Source organism: Lepus europaeus, chromosome 15 (assembly GCF_033115175.1).
Source record: "Lepus europaeus isolate LE1 chromosome 15, mLepTim1.pri, whole genome shotgun sequence".
NCBI classification, from domain to species: Eukaryota; Metazoa; Chordata; class Mammalia; order Lagomorpha; family Leporidae; genus Lepus; species Lepus europaeus.
In genome coordinates, this window is record NC_084841.1 from 27,173,883 (window position 1) to 27,195,209 (window position 21,327).

The 21,327-nt window shown below is 45.3% G+C and overlaps 1 protein-coding gene across 2 annotated transcripts; it reads right to left on the reverse strand.

Annotated features, from left to right (window-relative positions):
* Window positions 1–1,706: 1,706 nt before the first annotated feature.
* AMACR (alpha-methylacyl-CoA racemase) lies at window positions 1,707–21,321 on the reverse strand. Of its 2 annotated transcripts, XM_062212050.1 has the most exons (5): window positions 21,008–21,319; window positions 19,106–19,249; window positions 17,469–17,629; window positions 9,122–9,308; window positions 1,707–2,443 (listed from the first exon to the last, which is right to left on the reverse strand). In XM_062212050.1, exons 1-5 carry the CDS (start codon window positions 21,252–21,254, stop codon window positions 2,034–2,036), a joined length of 1,149 nt encoding a protein of 382 aa, XP_062068034.1. In that variant the 5' UTR covers window positions 21,255–21,319; the 3' UTR covers window positions 1,707–2,033. The 2 variants fall into 2 exon arrangements, with proteins under 2 accessions (XP_062068034.1, XP_062068035.1); XM_062212051.1 differs by lacking the exons at window positions 1,707–2,443; window positions 17,469–17,629 and having other exon boundaries at window positions 9,124–9,308; window positions 21,008–21,321.
* Between the last annotated feature and the right edge of the window lie 6 nt (window positions 21,322–21,327).

Below are 21,327 nucleotides of genomic sequence, written 5' to 3' on the forward strand. Positions count from 1 at the left end.
TTAATCCAATTATGATGTTTAAAGGTTTGTCCTCTGGGAGGTGATTGGATTGCATTGAATCTATAGGGTGACGCCTCCATGATCAAATCATGGTGGCTTTATGAAGACATAAACAGATGTGCACGTTTCCTTTTGCCTTACGATGCTCTAAGCTGCCCTGGGACTCTGCCAGCAGGAATGCCATCATTAGACACTGAAACAATGAGGCCACCCAAACTTGGTCGTGATCCCCTAAACCCAAGAGCCAAAATAAATCTCCTTCTTTTATAAGAGGCTTGTCTTAGATGGCATTTTCTTATAGTAATGAAAAGCTGATAACATACAGTGTAGATAAGTTTATATTTTAGTCCATGGGAAAAAAAAAACACCACGGAAGAATTTTGCAGGACTAAAAGGACTAATTTGGTGTCAAAGAGTAACATGGTAGGGAGAAGATGAAATCAGTCAATGCACGCAGGGAAACTAAACAGCCTCCAAAGCAGAGCTAATAGAGGCCTGAATGAAACAGCAACTGAGTTGGACAAAGGAGATAGATAGGAGAGCTATTAAGGTGGAACTGATGGCACTTCATTACTGGGATTATTTATTGATTGATTTGATGAAGAGGGAGAGAAAGAGTGTGTGTGTTCGCATATGCCAGTTCACTCCCCAAATGCCCACAATGGCTAGGGCTAGGTTAGGTCATAGCCAGGAGCCAAGAACTCAATCCAGTTCTCCCACATGGGTGGCAAGAACTTAATTACTTGAGCCATCACACTGCCTCCCAGGCTCTGTATTAGGAGGAAGTCAGAGTCAGGAGCCAGAGCCAGATATCAAACTCTAGTATTCCAATATAGGATGTGGGCATCTTAACTGGTGTCTTCACCACGGAGCTAAACACCTACACTCACCATTGAGATTTATTCACTTATTAAATATTTATGGAATCGGTTCATGTCCTAGCTGCTCAACTTCCAATTCAGCTCCCTATTAATGGCTTGGGGAAAGCAACAGAAGTGTTTAGACCCCCACCACTCAGGTAGGAGACCTGGATGAAGCTCCTGGGTCCTCGTTTTAGTCTGGCCCAGAGCTGGCCATTGCAGCCATCTGGGGAATGAACCAGTAGATGGAAGATCTCCCTCTCTTCCTCTGCCTCTCCCTGTCTCTGTAACTCTTTCAAATACATAAATCTTCAAAAAGCATTTACTAAGCTTCCACCATGGGTTTGCCATTATTCTAGAAACTGGAGATTTAACAGTGAATAAAATGTACAAAATCTCTCCCAAAGCTTCCATTACAGTGTGTGTTATGTTGGCTGTTGTGAAATTACAAGGGTCAGACTTCTCTAAGAATGTTCACTACTGTTTGTAAAACAGTAGAGCTGAAAATATTTCAGTGAATCACAAAATGTTATTTAACTTGTATTAAAAGGCTCTCTTGAAAGATTCTCACAAACATAAAAGTACAAGTGGAAATGAGCATTTGGCCTAGGGGTTAAGATGTAAGACAGGCTGCCCAGGTCTCACGTCAGAGTACTGGATTTAGCCCTGCCTCCAGCTCCTGATGCCAGCTTCCTGCTCATGCAACCCCAGGAAGCAGTGGTGATGAATCTAGTAACCGGGTCACCACCAACTTGTGGGGAGTAAATCAGTGAACGGGACCTCTCTCTGCCTCTTAAATAATATTAAAGTGTTTTAAGGTACAAGTACATTTTAGGGGAAAAAGGCTTCATTTAAAAAATTATTTATTCATTTAAAATATATTATAGGTATAGTAGTATTTTAACATCACCAAAATATACTATTAATTAACTTGGAAGGCATAAAAGCTGTCAAAATTCATTACAAGTACATAAAAAGCTGTTAAATCACACATTTTCCTGATGACCACCTTGAGAACTCCATCATGATTGTGTAATCACTCTTTGTTTCTGGATTAGAATAACTGGATCACTGCATTCCTGTTCTTCCATGTTTCCATGCACACATTTCACAGTTACTGAGTTTATACTATAAATTCACAATCCAAATCCACCTGAGCCATGGGCCCTAAAGTTAAAGATTAGCTGTGGGCTCATGACTTCTAATGATTTTATCTAACTTAAGCTGATTGATCTCTTTGTGGTTGAATCCAAATTCTTTAAGGATTTCTTCAGTGTGTTCTCCCACAAAAGCATCTCTTTTAGCAGAAGGGAGGGCTGGGGTGTTGGACAGCAGCGGTGCAGGGCGAGGACTCACATTCTGCCCCTCATCCCTGATGAATGAGCCCCGTTCCCTGTTATGTTCGTGAGCAACAGCCTCCTCAAAGGTCAGCACTGGGGTCACGCAAGCATCTGTGCCATCAAAGATCTTACACCACTCTGCCTTTGTCTTCTTTGCAAATACGTCTGCAAATTTCTTCTTCATTTCTGGCCAATCAGCCATGCTCATCTGATTAGGGAGTTCATCAGACTTCAGTCCAAGTCCTGGGGGGAAAACGCAATTTCTGAAATTACTATGCTTTGAATAGAGTGATTAGAATCAATGGAAATGAATTTTGAGCCCACCATGCTGTTCCAAATAAGATGTTCCATAAGGACTTCTCAAGTGAGTCAAGAGAAGAAACTTAAATTCAGTTTGAAGTTGAAGCTAAAGGCTGGAGAAGGGAGAGGTGGTAGGGGAGGCAGGACTCACAACAAAGAGTCATGCTAAGGTTTTGATATGGACATTTCATCAAAGGAGTCCACTGTCAATGGTCCAGTTTCCAGAGTTCGACTTCTTTCCTCTGAGTAGGTTTTGAAAAAAAATTTCCTTGGGATGTTATTATCTGTTATATTGATTTGAAACAACCTCATGTTTTATATAATGTACCCAAGCCCTTAAAAACATTAAAATGTAAACAGTTTCACACATGACTATCTGAGTTTTCAAGGAAGAAGCCTAAAGACAAATGATTAAATTCAGGATTGCAGTTTCATTTAAAAATTCATTTCTTTTTATTTGGTTAAAATAAAGGAAGTGGGAAAGGCTTTGTGCTAGGAACAAAGGACTTGTAAGGTAGGCACAGACTCCTACAAATTGTTCCTACACAAACATGCCAGCAAGTTCTTAGCCAGCCAATCAGCAGCAGGGTGTGCAGATGGATCTCTCGGGCATGAAAGGGCTTTGAAGGGCCCATCGCCGCCACAGCACAGAGGAGATGAAAGCCTGCGCCTGGGGACTTGGCAGGAAGGACGGCTTCTCCAGCCCCAGGTCCCCTCTGGACTTTACTGACTGCATGAGCCTGCGCTGCAGACACACCTGAGCTCCACGCTGCTTAATTTCACCCAAAGCCCCTTTCCTGGGCTGCGTATAAATGTCCTTTTTCTTCTCTCACAGAAGAGTGTGTTGTACTGTGGATGATGGAAGGCCCTTCTCCTTATGCATTCCTTCATCTCCTTTCCTCCCTCCCGTGGTAAAAATCAGTGGCTACTTGTAACTTCTCTGCAGATGCTACGTCCCCATCAAGGGAAGAAGACATGAATCCTGCTACCTATTCAACAGTGCCTCACCATTCCTCCCTCTCCCAGCCCCCAGTGACCACCATTCCACTTTATACTTCTAGGACTTTGACTACTGTAGGGACCTTGTATAAATCGAACACACAATATTTGTTCTTTTGTGAGTGTCTTATTTCATGTATAATATAATGTCTTTAAGGTTCATCCATGTTGTAGCATGTGTCAGAATTTCCTTCCTTTTCACAGCTTAATAATACTCTATTGGATATAGATACCATACTCTGTTTATCCTTTATTGACCAATGGATACTTGACTGTCTATATCTTTTGGCTATTGTTAATAATTCTGCTAAGACCATCGAATTACAAAATATCTGTTAGAGTCCTTGCTTTCAAGTCTTTTGGATACACACCCAGAAGTGGAAATGTGGGATCATATGCTGCTCCTATGTTTATTCCCATCAGTAATTCAAAAAGGTTTCAGTTTCTCCATGCTCTCACCAATGGTTCCCCCCCTCCTGGGTTGTTCTTAATAACATTTTGAAGGTTTAAAATAATTTTTTTAAAAAATTATCTATTGCTTATCTGATTGTACTACAAGAGTTTTGCTACTTTAAAATGAAACAAAATTCTCAATGTATCCAGATCCCTTTCCCTTGGAAGCAGGGATACACTGCAGTCAAGCTGGCACCACAAAAACCCTGTGTATTTATGTTCAGACACTGAAGAGCTGCACTAAGATATGGCCACAAAGACCTCAAGATATAAGAGAAAACAAATGAGAAATTTAATTAAAACTATTTCAAAAAACATTATAGATGTGGGGATTTGTCTAGTAGGATTGAGAGGGAGCCAGTAAATGAGAAGTCTTCAAAAATTCATGGGAAATGCATATTATGAAAAATTAGGCATCAATTTCAAAAGTTTTTATAGAAAAATACATTTATCTTTTATTATTATTTATTTGAAATGCAGAGAGAAAATGAGAGCGAGAGCGAGAAACTTCCAATCCATTAGTTTACTTCCAAAATGCCTGTAACACCTGAGCCAGTCAAAAGCCCGGAGGCAGAATCCAGGTCTCCCATGTGCAAAGCAGGGATCCAACCACTTGAGCCATCGCCTGCTGGCTCCCAGGGTGCACATCAGCAGGAAGCTGGAATAAGGAGCGGAACTGGGTTCTGAAACCTGGCACTCTGGTATGTATGGGACATGCGCATCCCAACTGGTGTCTTAACTGCTAGACCAAACACTCACTCCTAGTATTTTAATCATTTTTCCATAAACCTTTTGAAATCCCTTCATATATATATATGATTAGTAAAAGTACTATTTTTGTAAGTAAATATTGTAAAGGAAAGGAAATTCTGGGGCATTTTGGCAGGGGCTGTGTAGACAACACAAAAGCTTACTGCACATGCTAAATCTCCTAAAGCTCAAGCCACCTGTCAGTTAAGGATCCTTTGTAGCCTTTGAAGTAAGAGCAGGTTAAGGCCACCATAAAGGACTGTAGATGCAGAGAGAACTACAAAATAATTAGGGTGTTAAAGAGTTTGACTCTACAGGAAAAGGTGATCAGAAGTTGAGGACTGGGGCAATCAGTTTGCTAGAAAGATGTCTGATCTTATTTTTAGCATTTCCAGAATGATTCACACATTGAAGTGGAATGCAGATGTTACAATGAGCTCTCTACACAAACTTAGACCAAGCTATACCAAGGACGGGAGTTTATAGTTCAGCAAAGGTCCAGTAAGGACCTTCAGAAAACGTTCCCACATAAAAGCAATGAGAACACCAGCAAAAACTGTTAGAATCAACTTTTCACGGCTCTTGAAAGTAAAAACTTGCACCAATTCAAGAAGTGTTTATCCAGGAAAAAAGAGCTGGATCTCAGTAAAAATCAGCAAGCTTTGTGGTGTTACAACGTGTGCTAACATCGGTTCTCTCCCCAGCTCGGCAGTAGCACTGAAGGCCAACAGCCTGTCAACAAAGACGGCTGTAAGACAAGCAGGCCAACAGGAAGTGAGGGGGAGCGAAATGAGTTTATAGCTCCCCAAAAGACCCTCCCCTCCGAGGCAACTGTCATTACCTGGCCTGTCTGGCATGTCTTTGTTTGATCTGACTCAGAGTTTGCCTTGCCCTATCCCTGGGACACATGCAAAACTCAGTGGCAATGGTTCAGCATCATAGCTGTCTAAGATAGGAAAACATGTTGGGCTAACAAGAAGCCAACTAAATAAGAACTTGGGGGGGGAGGGAACCTAAAGAACAGGACGCACACAGAGGGCTTGAAAAGTCCTAACATTTTCCTGAAAATTGAGACAGTCATGCACATCCACTCACAGGTACAGGACTGCATACGTGCCCAGAGAAGATCTGAGAAGACCCTAAACCCTAACCTCCCACCTCTGGCAGACCTTGAGGGTCTGTGAAAGCAAAGAAGTAAATGTACAGAGTATCTCAGAAAAGGATGGGAGATGTACTGATTCAAGACACTGAAGGACATCTCTGCCCAATCGTTAGCTGACCACTAAGTTAACTGAGCAGATTTCAGTGGCCACTTATGCAAAAGAACACAGATTTAGTTGAAGAAAGTGATTTAAAAAAAAAAAAAGTAACAGCAACATGAACAAATCCAGGACTTTGGCCTGGGGAAGGGAAGGAGTGACTAGATTTTAAATAGAATTACTACACTATTTAAAAGCTCCAGTTTTAGCAAAAAATTCTGAGGCATGCAAAGAAGTATGATTCATGCCTGGAAAACAAGCAGCCCACAGAGACTGTCCCCAAGGAAGCTGATGCTGGACTTACCGGACAGCTCTAAACTGGTTATTTTGTTTTTTTATTTATTTTGGTTCTATTTGAATGGCAGAGAGACAGAGATCTTCCATCCACTGGTTCACTCCCCAGATGGCCTTCAACAGCCAGGCTAAGGCCAGGAGCCTAGAGCCAGATTCAGGGTGGCAGGGATCCAAGCACTTTAGTCATCACTGGCTGCCTCCCAGGGTGCATATTAGCAGGAAGCTGGATCAGAAGCACAGAAGTCAGAACTCAAACCAGGCTCTCAGATATGAGATGCAGTGTTCCAAGCAGCCTCTTAAGTGCTGCACCAAATGACTGCACCTGAATTGGCTATTTTAAGTATGTTCAAAGCACTAAAGGGAATCATATCTTTCTTTCTTTTTTTTTTTTTTTTTTTTTTGACAGGCAGAGTGGGTAGTGAGAGAGAGACAGAGAGAAAGGTCTTCCTTTTGCCGTTGGTTCACCCTCCAATGGCCGCTGCGGCCGGCGCATCTCGCTGATCCGAAGCCAGGAGCCAGGTGCTTCTCCTGGTCTCCCACGCGGGTGCAGGGCCCAAGGACTTGGGCCATCCTCCACTGCCTTCCCGAGCCATAGCAGAGAGCTGGCCTGGAAGAGGGGCAACCGGGATAGAATCCAGCGCCCCAACCGGGACTAGAACCCAGTGTGCCAGCGCCGCAAGGCGGAGGATTAGCCTGTTAAGCCACGGCGCCGGCCGGGAATCATTTCTAAAGAAAGAAAAGAGGGGCCAGCATTGTGGCATAGCAGTCAGCTGCCACCTGCAATGCCAGCATTCCATTCGGGTGTCGGTTCAAGCCCTGGCTGCTCTACTTCTGATCTAGTTCCCTAATAATGCATCTGGGAAAGCAGCAGAAGACGGCCCAAGTCCTTGGGGGCCCCTGCAACCATGTGGGAGACCCCAAAGAAGCTTCTGGCTTTGGCCTGTACTGCCTGGGCCATTGCAGCCATTTGGAGAGTGAACCTGAGGATGGAAGATCAATCTCTCTTTCTCTCTCACTCTCACTCTCTGGCTGTCTCCCCTTCTCTCCCTGGAACTCTGCCTTTCAAATAAACAAATCTTTTTAAAAAAACAAATGTAAGGAAAGTGTAACAGTGATATATCATCAAATACAAAAAAATCGATGAAAACATGGGGCCAGCATTGTGGCATAGCAGAGTAAAGTATCTGAGGAGTGAACCAACAGATGGAAGATCTCTCTGTGTGTGTGTGTCCTTTTTCATGCCTGGAAAACTGTCCCCAAGGAAGCTGATGCTGGACTTATCGGACAACTCCAAACTGGTTATTTTGTTTATTTATTTATTTTGGTTCTATTTGAATGGCAGAGAGACAGAGATCTTCCATCCACTGGTTCACTCCCCAGGTGGCCCACAACAGCCATCTCTCTTTGTGTAACTCTTCCTTTCAAATAAATAAATAACTCTTTTTAAATAAAAAAAATGAAAATTTTGGAATTGAAAAATATGATAATAAATGATACATTCGCTATAGGGAAATATCACAATAGATACGAACTGGCAGAGAAAACAATCAATGAAAGAAGAAAGAAGTCAATTGAAATTATCTACTCCAAGAATAAGGAAAATTGAACAGAAAGTTACACATTTGTGGAACACCACTGAGCATACCAACATATGCATTAAGGGAATCTCAGGAGGAAAGAGGGACAAAAAGAATCATTAAACAAATAAGGCATTAAAAAATTCCCAAACTTAATGAAAAACCTTAATCTACACATCAAAAAAAACCCAATAACCTCAAGGATCCACACCAAGAGTTATCATGCTGTAGACGTACTCCCTTTTTAGATTCTTCAGTTCTTTGCTATTTTTACCATTAACTGTTTCATAAATTTCCTACAACTCATCTTTGTGGTTGAAATAAAATTACAGTATATATGTCTAAAAAAACAGAAGCGCTGTGGCACAGTGGGTTAATGCCCTGGCCTGAAGTGCTGGCATCCCATATGGGTGCCGGTTCAAGACCTGGCTGCTCCACTTCCAGTCTGGCTCTCTGCTATGGCCTGGGAAAGCAGTAGAAGATGGCCCAAATCTTTGGGCCCCTGCTCCCATGTGGGAGACCCGGAAGAAGCTCCTGGCTCTTGGCTCTGGATCGGTGCAGCTCCAGCTGTTGCAGCCAACTGGGGAGTGAACCATCGAATGGAAGACCTCTCTCTCTCTCTCCCTCTTTTTCTCTCCTCTCTCTGTGTAACTCTGGCTTTCAAATAAATAAATGAATCTTTAAAAAATAAAATTAAAAAACAGAATAAATGAGTATGGTAAGGCTGCAGGGTACAAGACCAATAATATAATAACCGACTGAATTTCAATAAACAATAAGTAACTGAAGATGTTTCCACTGACAATAACACTAAAAAAGAGCAATACTTTCACAACAAATTTAACCAAAAATAGTGCAGGACTTGTACATTAAAAACTCCAAAGCATCATCAAAAGAATTTAAAGAGACCTAAATAAAAGCAAAGTATCTCCTGTTCTGAGATTAGAAGGCATAAAAGACGGCCATACTCCCCAGGCTGATGCACAGATTCAACGTAACCCCTATCAAAATGGTAGCTTGCAGAAATTGGGATGTTGATTCTAAAATTCACATGGAAATGCAAAGGATTCTGAATAACCAAAACAATATTGAAAAAGAACAAAGTTGGAGGGCTTATGCTTCCCAATTTCAAATCTATTACAGAGCTATAGTTAGCTCTGATGCACAGCACAGGGTTAGAAAGTGGATATATAATAAAAGACGTCATGACTCTCAGAAGGATCCACAACAGAATAAGAACACTCATAGCAAGAGGAAAGTGGGGAGGAGGGGAGGTGTGGGAAGACTACCTTCAATCAGCAGCTGGTAGAACTGGGGTTCTATTGCTCCAACAGCCATGAACTCCCCATCCGCTGTTCTGTAGGTTGTGTAGAAAGGAGCTCCACCATCTAACAGGTTCTGTCCTCGAGGTTGCTCCCACAGTCCCGATTTCTGAGTTTTCCAAACAAAGGAACTTAGATATGCTGTTCCTTCTACCTTTAAAGAAGAACACAATGCAAATTCAGAAACTTCAAGTGTACAAGCATGATTTATTGTTATTTAAGTAGTTTTAAAAGTTGGGCCAGCGTCGTGGCTCACTTGGTTAATCCTCCAGCTTCAGTGCCAGCATCCCTATGGGTGCAGGTTCTAGTCCTGGTTGCTCCTCTTCCAGTCCAGCTCTCTGCTGTGGCCTGGGAGGGCAGCGGAGGATGGCCCAAGTGCTTGGGCCCCTGCACTTGCATGGGGAGACCAGGAAGAGGCACCTGGCTCCTGGCTTTGGATCGGCGCAGCGCCAGCCATGGCGACCATTAGGTGAGTGAACCAACGGAAGGAAGACCTTTCTCTCTGTCTCTCTCTCACTGTCTATAACTCTATCTGTAAAATAACAAAAAAAAATCTATGTGATGGGGCCAGTGCTGTGGCGTAGTGGGCAAAGCCGCGGCCTGTAGTGCCAGCATCCCATATGGGTGCTGGTTCAAGTCCCAGCTGCTCCACTTCCGAACCAGCTCTCTGCTATGGCCTGGGAAAGCAGAAGAAGATGGCCCGAGTCCTTGGGCCCCTGTGCCCACATGGGAGACCCAGAAGAAGCTCCTGGTTCCTGTCTTCTGATCGGTGCAGGTCTGGCCATTGCAGCCAATTGGGGAGTGAACCAGCGGATGGGAGACCTCCCTCTCTCTCTCTCTCTCTCCCCCTGCCTCTCCTTCTCTCTGTGTAAATCTGACTTTAAAATAAATAAATAAATCTTTAAAAAAAAACTATGTGACAATCCTTAAGTATACAAAGATTATATCTAATAATGCTACTTTTTTGTTATTTCTAGAAATTGAGTTAGAGAAGGCTTATGGGAGAATAACAACTGGCTGCACTATTCAGTTCAGAAAATAATGTAAGAGTTATTAGAAGGAACTACTTTTGTGCTCCTTTTCAAATAAGATTGGCAAAATGTAATTGCTGAAGCTAACTGAGTGGATTGATGTCATAATATAATTCTATTTTATGTATGTTAGGTGACTTTGTAGCTATGCAAACCAACCAAGGTGGCTAAGACATCACTAGGCAGTAGGCAGTATAATCTGACAGGCCACCACCTTATATGCAGAATATCATTGACCAAAAGGTCACTGTGCAGCACATGACCACAGAAGTAGAATTTGGACAAATGACCTACTTGATGCTTTTGTGAGACAGGGTTATACAGACAACATACACAATGGTGTACACACACACATATATACACATATTTGAGTACACAGATATGTACACTGTTTTAAATATCTTTGTGTTTATGTTTTGTTATTTAAGTACACACATGTTTAGATGTGTCCTGTTCCAAATTTGGACACAACCAGGGACTCTACTCATTACAAGTTTCTCCCTCCAATTGTGCACAAATTTCAGCTTGCAACTGAAACACTTAACAAAAACTGCAGCTGATGAATGGCTTTACCTCCTCTTAACCTGGGTTTTCTCTTATAAACCTCAACAAATGAGTACCAAGTACAAGCAAGTGCCTACTTGCCTACTTCCCTCTCAGACCTTGCCTCTGTCAGAGCCTAGCAGTCAATGGGGCAATAACAAATGAACTCAAAGCACGTTGGGTTGTCATTCAGTACTAAAGAGGGTCTTAATGGAGTTGTGAATACTGTTTATCTGACTTTCGTTATTCAGGCCAAGGAATGTGAGTAGATAGTGAGCCACCCTTGAAGCACATCTATTCTAATTTATCATAAGCTGGAATTATTTTTTAAATTTATTTGACAGATAGAGTTAGAAAGAGAGAGACAGAGAGAAAGGTCTTCCTTCCATTGGTTTACCCCCTAAATGACTACTACGGCTGGAGCTATGCCGATCTGAAGCCAGGAGCCAGGAGCCTCCTCCTGGTCTCCCATGCGGGTGCAGGGGCCCAAACACTTGGGCCATCCTCCACTGCCCTCCTGGGCCACAGCAGAGAGCTGGACCAGAAGAAGACAACCGGGACTAGAAACCGGTGCCCATATGGGATGCCAGTGCCGCAGGCAGAGGATTAAGCAAGTGAGCCACAGCGTTGGCCCTGCAAGCTGGAATTTTAAGCAAGCTACTTAAAAATGTAAAGGCCATACATTTCCAACTAATCTCTGGGATTCAGTATTTTCCTAACACTGGGTCTGAAACAAAATGTAGAGATCAATTGAATAGTCAAAGTGATAAGAATACTACTCGGGCCAGAGCTGTGGCGTAGCGGGTAAAAGCTGCCGCCTCCAGTGCTGGCATCCCATGTGGGCACCAGTTTGAGTCTCGGCTGCTCCACTTCCAATCCAGCTCTCTGCTATGGCCTGGGAAAGCAGGAGAAGATGGCCCCAAGTCCTTGGGCCCCTGAACCTGCATGGGAGACCTGGAAGAAGCTCCTGGCTTCAGATCGGTACAGTTCTGGCCATTGCAGATATCTGGGGAGTGAACCAGTGGATAGAAGACCTCTCTCTCTCTCTCTCTGCCTCTGCCTCTCTATAACTCTGCCTTTCAAATAAATAAATAAATTTTTTAAAAAAAGAAAGAATATCGCCGGCGCCATGGCTCACTAGGCTAACCCTCCGCCTACAGCACCAGCATCCCGGGTTCTAGTCCCGGTTGGGGCGCCAGATTCTGTCCAGTCCAGCTTCAGATCGGCACAGCGCGCTAGCTGTAGTGGCCATTTGGGGGGTGAACCAACAGAAGGAAGACCTTTCTCTGTCTCTCTCTCTAACTCTGCCTGTCAAATATATATATATCACTCAAAAATCCTAATTTCAAGTGCTTGAGTTTATCAAATCAGCTTCACTGGGCTAATAGCACAACCCGTGAATACTGAATACGTAAAAACAAAATTGACTTATCATAAAAACACATTTTTAATCTCCTTTATATACTGCATGTCCTAATGAGATTGTTGAAAACATTTGCACTGGAAGCTCTGGGTTCAGTTCAGTCCAGCATCATGGGAGAATACAGCCCCTGAGAGACAGAGTAACAGTCCTCATCTCCATCCCAGGCCTGGACGTGGCTACTTGGACATCTGGTTTCTCTTGCCCCCTCAGCCGAATGCCGTGCAGCTGCCACAGATGAGAGCCCCTTGATAAAAGCAAACTGCAGCTTCAGTTTCCCCTCAAACTTTCTTACTGTAGTCATCCTGCATCCTTGGCCCGCATGCCATGTCACAGTGCCCCCAGGCCAGAAGTGCTCATCTAGATTGGAGCTACATACAGCTACATACAGCAAAACAGACTTCCATTCCACAGTTCTCTAAACTCCACAGTGTCCAAGAAAACAGCACTATGAAAAGGCAGACCTCAGGGCAAGTCTGGGTCTAGGACGTCGCTGATGAAGTCACCTGAAAGCTACTAGGCCCTAAGAAGCCATGAGTCTTCTCCTCTAGATTCTACACCTGTCTGTCACAAAGGTTGCCAGCAACGAAGAAGTAATGAATATGATGATTTAATTAACTTTTGGCCTTCAGTAGTTAGCCAACACTCACCATCTTTGAATACAAACACGAACCCAGCAGAAAACGTACATGTTCATTCTGCTTACATGCAGTCCAGTGAAAGCAGTCATCTTTCATTTATATTTGACTCTAAACAAGCAATCTCATGCACTTAGTAAATTATTCAAATTATGACCAGATAAGCATTTAGTCTTAAATTCTCCTTAAAATTCCAGGGCCCCATGTTTGCTCTTTGTTTCTTCTTTTTGGGCCACATGGACCATGTAAAGGGCAGCAGAGGCAAGTGACTGAAAGCCTGGGCTTTTGGCTCAAATCACCTGGGGAAGGGGGTGCTTCTAACCTTACCAGCTGCCAGCTACAGAAGAAGGCAGTCTGGGCCAGCACTGTGGTGTAGTGGGCTAAGCCTCTGCCTGCGGCGCCCTAATCCTACATGGGCACCAGTTCAAGTCCCAGCTACTCCTCTTCTGATCCAGCGCTCTGCTATGACCTGGGAAAGAAGATGGCCCAAGTGTTTGGGCCCCTGCACCCATGTGGGAGACCTGGAAGAAGCTCCTGGCTCCTGACTTCAATCAGCCCAGCTCCGGTTGTTATGGTCATCTAGGGAGTGAACCAGCAGATGAAAGGCCTTTCTCTCTGTTTCTCCCTCTTTCTGTAACTCTGCCTCTCGAATAAATAAATAAAATCTTAAAAAAAAAAAAAAGAAGGCGGCAGCTCTTAAAGTCTTCCATGCCAAATGAGAGTGAGCTTATCTCCCTCAGGAAGTCATGGACAAAGGAGGGAATCCAGATGAAAGGCACTGAGCCTCACACATGGTGGACAGCTAAGGGTGAAACTATGTGTCTAACTGGTTAGGTAGCTAGTTAGGTCTGTGTAACCTGGAAGTCACTGCATACCCCATATGTAACGCTGTCTTCCTACTTGTTAATGAAGATGCCCCCTTTTCATCGAGGACCTAAGGAGATGTCATGAAAATATGGAGATTAAGCTCCAAGTGGAGCTTGTGGGGGTATCAAAAAATTCTCAGGAGGCTTCCTGCCTGTTAGAGGCACAACCCCAATCCCCTACATCATAAAAGAGACCACCATTGGAGGGGGTGTGCTCTCGCTCGCTCGCTCTCTCTCTCTCTCTTTCGCCAGGGACCACAACTGGAGGTGCTTCACAGTGCCTCTCCCCTCCCCCACACCTCCTCCCTTGGGGCAATCCTCTGACCCAAGAGAAGAACGTCTCTGTGTATGTGTGTATTCACTTTCTCACCTTTTAAATCAATTCTGCTGTTACTTTGTGTAGCTTATATGTCTGCACTTAGAATGCTTGCCTTTGTGTGAGACAAGAACCTGGAAAAATATTTAAAACTCCATGTGCCCACACATGCCCACATCAAAACTAGTGTTGCTGCTATTTCATGCTGTGACTGTGCCAGGACTGACCAAGAAGCCAGAAATTAGAGAAATCACATGCTGCCCCTTCGGAAAGACACACCAGGGAGGGCACAAAGGACAATGTGAGATGCGCCCTGAAGACAGTGCCGTGAGGCACACAGTACAGGGCTGGTCTGGTTCTCCTGAAAGAGCAAGAGGAAGCAGCGGGCCAAGGCTTCCGAGACGAGGAGATTCTGGTGGGGAAGGGAGTTTGCAGAGGTCACCAATGACCCAATGCAATTTACACAATTTGGTCCCCATCATCCGGCCCTCTGACAACTCCTCTCGCTCCTTGGTTTCGATGACAATACTCCTTTGGTTCTCTCCCTAGCTCTCCTGAGCCCTTGCTTCTCTTCCTTTACTCTTTAAATGCTGGTGTTCTGTCCTCCCCTGCCCTGTGGACCACAGAGTTCCACTCTGCTATCAAATTACTTCCAAACGACACCGGAATTGGTTTCTAGTCCCTCACCTCAACCATTCAATGGGGCTGTTTGAAAGGCACTTCAAGATGAATTCATTTTCCTATAGTAAAAGATTCTCAGAGACCAGCGCTGTGGCACTGCCCGCAATGCCAGCATCCCATACGGGCGCTGGCTCAAGTCTGGCTGCTCTTTGCAATCCAGCTCCCTACTAATAAGCCTGGGAAAGCAGCAGAAGATGGTCCAAGTGGTTAGGGCCTTGCCACCCACTTGGGAGATCTCGAAGAAGCTTCTGGCTTTATTCTGGCCCAGGTCCAGCCATTTAGGGAGTGAACCAGAAGATGGAAGATCTCTTTTGAGGCTGGTGCAGTGGCACAGCAGGTTAAAGTCCTGGCCTGAAGTGCCAGCATCCTATATGGACACCAGTTCTAATCTCGGCTGCTCCACTTTCGATCCAGCTCTATGCTATGGCCTGGGATAGCAGTAGAAGATGGCCCAAGTGCTTGGGCCCCTGCACCCATGTGGGAGATATGGAAAAAGCTTCTGGCTCCTGGCTTTGGACTGGTGCAGCTCCAGCAATTGTGGCCATCTGGGGAGTGAACCAGCGGATGTTAGACCTCTCTTTCTCTGGCTCTACCAGAAAGAATCTGTCTTTCAAATAAATAAAATAAATCTAAAAAATAAAAAGATCTCTTTTTCTATGTCTCTCTGTCTTCCTGTAACTCTGCCTTTAAAATAAAATAAAATAAAAACTCATACAGAGAGCCTGTGACATGCCTGGCACTACTTGCACACACAGCAAAGGACAAATTCATTTAATACTCTAACAATGCTATAAAGTAAATGCCATTATTATCTTCATCTTCAAAAAAAAAAAAAAACTGAGACACAGAGAGATCACAGAGTTAGCAAATGGCAGAGCTGGGCCAGGAGAAGTCAACTTCCAGAGTCTGTGCTCTTGACCTCTGCCCTGCACCGCCTTGGCCAGGGACAACACCTGGCAGGTCATTGCAGCCAGGAATCGGAGAGCCTTCCTCAATCTCCTCCTCTTCTCTCTTGGCCAATCCACCACCAAATCCCAGTAATTTTCCAACTCAAATATGTTTTAATTCCAGATCTACCCTAACAATATTGCTTCCTTATTTGCCCTTATCGCTCAGCACTAATCCCCAAACTGGTTATCCCTCTGCCTCCATTCTTGTTTCCCTCAAATCTATTCTGCATCTGGACTCCAAAGACCTCTAAAAATGCAAACATGCTGCAACACCAGACTGGGCTTTTAGCAACTCACTGTGAGACCTTGAAGCAATCTCTACACTAAAAATGGAGTTCCCCCCTTTATCTGTAATTGGCTTTCTGAATCAACTGTGGTCTGAAAATACTAAATGGAAAATTCCAGAAATACACAATTCATAAATTTTATTTTATTTTATTTTATTTATTTATTTTTGACAGGCAGAGTGGATAGTGAGAGAGAGAGAGAGAGAGAGAGAGAGAGAGAAAGAGAGAGAGAGAGAGAGAGAAAGGTCTTCCTTTTTGCCATTGGTTCACCCTCCAATGGCCGCTTCGGCCGGTGCATCTCACTGACCCGAAACCAGGAGCCAGGTGCTTCTCCTGGTCTCCCATGTGGGTACAGGGCCCAAGGTCTTGGGCCATCCTCCACTGCACTCCCGGGCCACAGCAGAGAGCTGGCCTGGAAGAGGGGCAACCGGGATAGAATCCGGCGCCACAACCGGGACTAGAACCCGGTGTGCCGGCACCGCAAGGCAGAGGATTAGCCTGTTAAGCCATGGCGCCGGCCCCACAATTCATAAATTTTAAATAACTTTCATGATTGCACATTATGTTAAAATTAATTATGGCTGATAATCTTGTGTCTAATTTATTCAATAAGCTTTATCATGGGTATGTACGTATAAGACTAGCATCTGCAGTATACGGTTTGCTACTCTATGTGATTTCATGCCTTTACTAGGGGCCTTGGAACACACCCCTCACAAGTGAGGAGACTACAGGACTTCAAATGAAGTTGCTGTTTTGAAGATTAGAAGAAATGACAGGAGAAAGTGTCCAGAACAGCATGAAACAAGCCCTCCAGGCACAACAGCGACAATCAGAAGCACTCACATGATGATACCAGAGAAGCCCCAGCAAAACACAGCATGGGGTCCACCTCACTTTAACATCCTCAATAGCCTTCTCAGTCTACTCAGGGAGACTTCCTGAACTCAGTCACGAGGGGTGACTGCTCTACGCACAAGAGATAACTTAGGGGGGCCAGCGCTATGGCACAGAAAGTTAAGCCTCCGCCTGAGGCACAGGCATCCCAGACAGGCCTTGCTTCAAGTCCCAACTGCTCCACTCCCAACCCAGCTCCCTGTTGATGCACCTGGGAAAATCAGCAGAAGATGGCCCAAGTACTGGGGACTTTGTACCCACATGGGAGACCTGGATGAAGCTGCTGGCTTCGGCCTGGCCCAGCCCTGCCCATTGCAGCCATTTGGGAAGTGAACCAGCAAATGGAAGACCTCTCTCTCTCCTTCTCTCTCTGTATCTCTGCCTTCCAAATAAATAAATCAATCTTAAGAGAGAGAGAGATAACTTAGGAAAAAGTGGTGAAATATAACACAGGAATAAGATGATCCATGAAAAGTTTAGAGAACTGACTCCATGCATGATTAAAGTAAGACATCCTGACATGTATAAAGGATATGAGACATTTTAAAAGAAAGGGATATCCCTGGTAACCTGCATTCCAACTTCAAACCTTTATTTACCTCTTGCACAGAAAAGGACCTGAGGCAGCAGAAGTTGCACTTTGGAACAAATGCCAAGCTTATCACGGCCTCCAGTTAATACTTACCATGTTTGCATCGATGATTTGACCTTTGCCGGAGTGTGTGCGTTCAAAAAGGGCCATCACGATGCCCAGTGCACACAGGAGGCCGCCGCCGCCAAAGTCAGCCAGAAGATTCAGAGGGGCATATGGGTTCTTATCGCTGTTGCCAAGTTTGGACAGAATACCTGCACCATGAGAAACATGGTAAGTAAACACATGAGTATCCTTGAGGGATAACTCATCTCTCAAGCTGCTGAACTAAGTGAAAATTAGTACACAGCCCTATTCCAAATCCGACCTCTTAGGCATACTAACAGGCTCCTGGTGTGGATTTTTTTTCATCTTTAAAACTGTACTCCAACTGACATGTGCAGAACTTTAATACTAAGCTTTTACTAAGCTGAGTTCTGGGGTAGGGAATATTATCAATTTAATCTATTGCTTTAAAATAGTGTGAGGAGACAGGCAGTTGGCATAGCAGTTAAGATACTTCTTGGAATGCCTGTATTCCATATCAGAGCCTAGGTTCAAGTCCTAGCTCAGCTTCCAACTCCAGCTTTCTGATAACATACACCCTGGGAGGCAGTGGGTGATGGCTCAAGTAGCTGAGTCCCTGCTACCCACATGGGAGATCCAGACAGAGTTCCTGGCTCCTGGCTTCCACTTGGCCAAGCCCTGCCTGTTGCAAATGTATTTGAGGAGTGAACCAGTGAGTGGAAGCTCTCTGTCTCTGCGTGTGTGTATGTGTGTGTCTGTGTGTCTATACCTTTCAAATAAATTTTTAAAACATTGTGGCCAGCGCTGTGACATAGCGGGTAAAGCCGCCACCTGCAGTGCCAGCATCCCATATGAGCACTGGTTCAAGTCCTGGCTGCTCCACTTCCTACCCAGCTCTCTGCTATGGCCTGGAAAAGCAGTGAAAGATGGCCCAAGTCCTTGGGCCTCTGCACTCACGTGGGAGACCTGGAAGAAACACCTGGCTCCTGGCTTCAGATTGGTACAGCTCTGGCCATTGCGGTAACTGTGGAGTGAACCAGTGGATAGAAGACCTCTCTCTCTCTCTCCCTCTCTGTGCCTCTCCTTCTCTCTCTGCATAACTCTTTCAAATAAATAAATAAATCTAAAAAAAATTAAAAATAAATACAACCCAACCCATATTTTAATCCCAGAATTCTAGAATCAGGCCCTTCTAACGCAAGTGCTCACAGGCAAAAGTTCTAATGAAGTGCTAATAGGACCCGAAAACCATGGGCTTTTTCTAGTGTTCACAGAAGTCTGAAATGATGATTCAAGCCATTAGTTTCATGGGGGTGGGGAGGGGATGCCAGAACCAAACTACACCAACATTCTGAAACTACAAAGCAACCTCTCCAGCACTCCCCAGTCTCTTGTTTGCTGGCAGGGGCTTATCTGAGAACTGACACCGCAAATGTGGTAAGAAAACATGACTAGTGAGACTGTAGCATCCCTCCACTGCGCTGGTCAGAGGAAAACAAAGGCTGAGAATGACTGTTCCAAAACCGACACCAGCTCATCTTAGACAACCATGTTCTCCTTATTGATCCTGACAACCAGTTAAATCTTCACATGTAACGTTGCTTCACTGGAACTGTAGACCCTGACAGAAACCAAAAGTAGGGGCAGAGAAATCTGCAACATACCTGACAAAGCCAAGTAGTTGATATCGTGGCCAGCTACCCTGGAGAACCGTCCCGACTGGCCAAAGCCACTCAGCCTGGCGTAGATCAGCCTGGGATTCTCCCGCTGCAGAATCTCAGGGCCCAGGTGCAGTTTCTCCATGACACCTTCAGAGGGAAGGAAGGATTTCAGACAGCAGGAATTGAGCCTACACAAAATCCCTTCTCTGAGGCAAACACAAAACAGCACCTTGCAAGTGACACCAACAACCACATTGGCTGTGGACTTACTTCAGAACATGTTTCCACCAGTTAAGGACCCACAGAGTGAAGACCCCATCTCTGGGATGTGCGGCTTCTGCCCCAGGATGTGGTTTCTTCTGTGACTTCTCGACTTCCTTCTAGGCACACCCAAGTCTACTCGATCCCCAGAGCAGACATCTTGCCCACATCTCCCTCTCCATTCTCACATCAATCCCTACACCTTCAAACTTATGTCTTATGTATACGCAGGTAGTTCAAAAAGCCCATGGAAATGAAACTAACAGTATTCCTATCTGGATGTAAACAAAAATTGTTTTGGTAAAAAAAAAAAGTTTTCATAATATGAGGAAAGTGTGCATTATGAAAAAGTATGCATGATTTCTAAAATTTATTTCCTATCAGCTCAGGAGCTCCTCCCATGGCAAGAGTCACTCGTGACCTGTTTCCACAAGCCCCTGAGGTGCCCAGCTAGCATATCATCTTCACAGAAAAGGTAAAGAACCATTAAGAAAAAAGAAAAGTTAGTCATAACGGCACCAGAGAGCTCTTAGTCTATGAACAAATATATTTATTGCACAAAACCCAGGTACCCGGCACCTGATGTCCCCTGGAATTAAATATAATCAAGATTCCATAATAAACTTGGTCTCCCCAAAGCTATGAGAATTCTACAAAGGACTCAAGAATCATCTACCCAGACCCCAGCCAAAATCTCTCCCCTAGAGGCTCTGTCAGAATTCACACCTCCAGCTTCCCCTTAATTTTATGACTTTAACCAAGGTAGGATTTATGATCTAATTAGGCCCTCAACTAGCTGCAAGGGTGGAATGAGTTACACTTAAATACACCTGCGACTCTCCAGACATTTGATTCCCTCACCAAGTATTTGCTGCCTTCCAGCTATCTACGTTGGCAGTGTTTTGAACTTGTACTTGAACAAATTTCTCTGGCGGCCGGGAATACATCAGAGTGATGGTAGGCTCAAACTCCAGTTTTCAAAAGGCTGCCAACCTAGGGTCAAGGTAACTGCACCTGGTATGGAGAGTCCCTGGACCGATGAGAGCAGGTGGGTCAATGGAAGATTCGCGTCAAAGGAAATACAGATACCTGGGTCAGGTACCTGGGGAGACACGGGTCCCACCCGCGGAGGTAAGCAGTAGAGATTTGTGGGAACAGCAGAGGGACAAGTGTATGCCAGCTGAAGCGCCAACAGATAGGACGCAGGTACAAGGTTTGGGCATCATGTGTCTTTAAAAGGTGAAAACAGTGGAAATGACCCAAGTGGCTCCAGGGAGCTGAAGCTGGAATTTGGCGCGCAGACCCAGTCCGAGGCTGGTGCGGGGTGCACCACCCCCAAACGGCCTCTGACTGGCCAGATAGCCACATGCAGTTTCCCAGGCAGGGAATCTCCGGCTCAGGAATGTCCAATAAAAGGCTGCTGGGGGGAAGGCGGGGTTGGTCAGGAGTCCGAGAGAGGTCAAGAAAGGGGGTTACAGCAAGTTCTCAGAAGCCCAGGGCTGGACGCTGTGTCTCAGGGCCAAAGGACGAACACCAAACGCCACAGAAAGCCCTAGGCAGGCTGCGGCGCTCCAGGGTCCGGGCGGCAACGGGCCACGGGCGCAGCCTCCACCCCGCGGCCAGCAGCCCCGGGCCCAGGCTCACCGCAGCGGAAAGGCTCCAGCAGCACGTCCGCCCGCGCGCACAGGCGCCGCAGCACGGACACCCCCTGCGGCCGCCGCAGGTCCAGCACCAGCGAGCGCTTGCCCCGGGACAGGCAGCTCACGTCGCCGCGGGAGCCGGGCCGGTCCACGCGCACTACCTGCGCGCCGAAGTCCGCCAGAATCATCCCGCAGAACGGAGCCGGCGCCAGGCCGGCCAGCTCCAGCACGCAGACGCCCCGCAGCGCCATGGCCCTCGCCAGGCCGAGCAGCCAGTCCGGCTATAAGAAGGCCCAACCCGGAGCCCGGCCCCCGGCTGGCGCG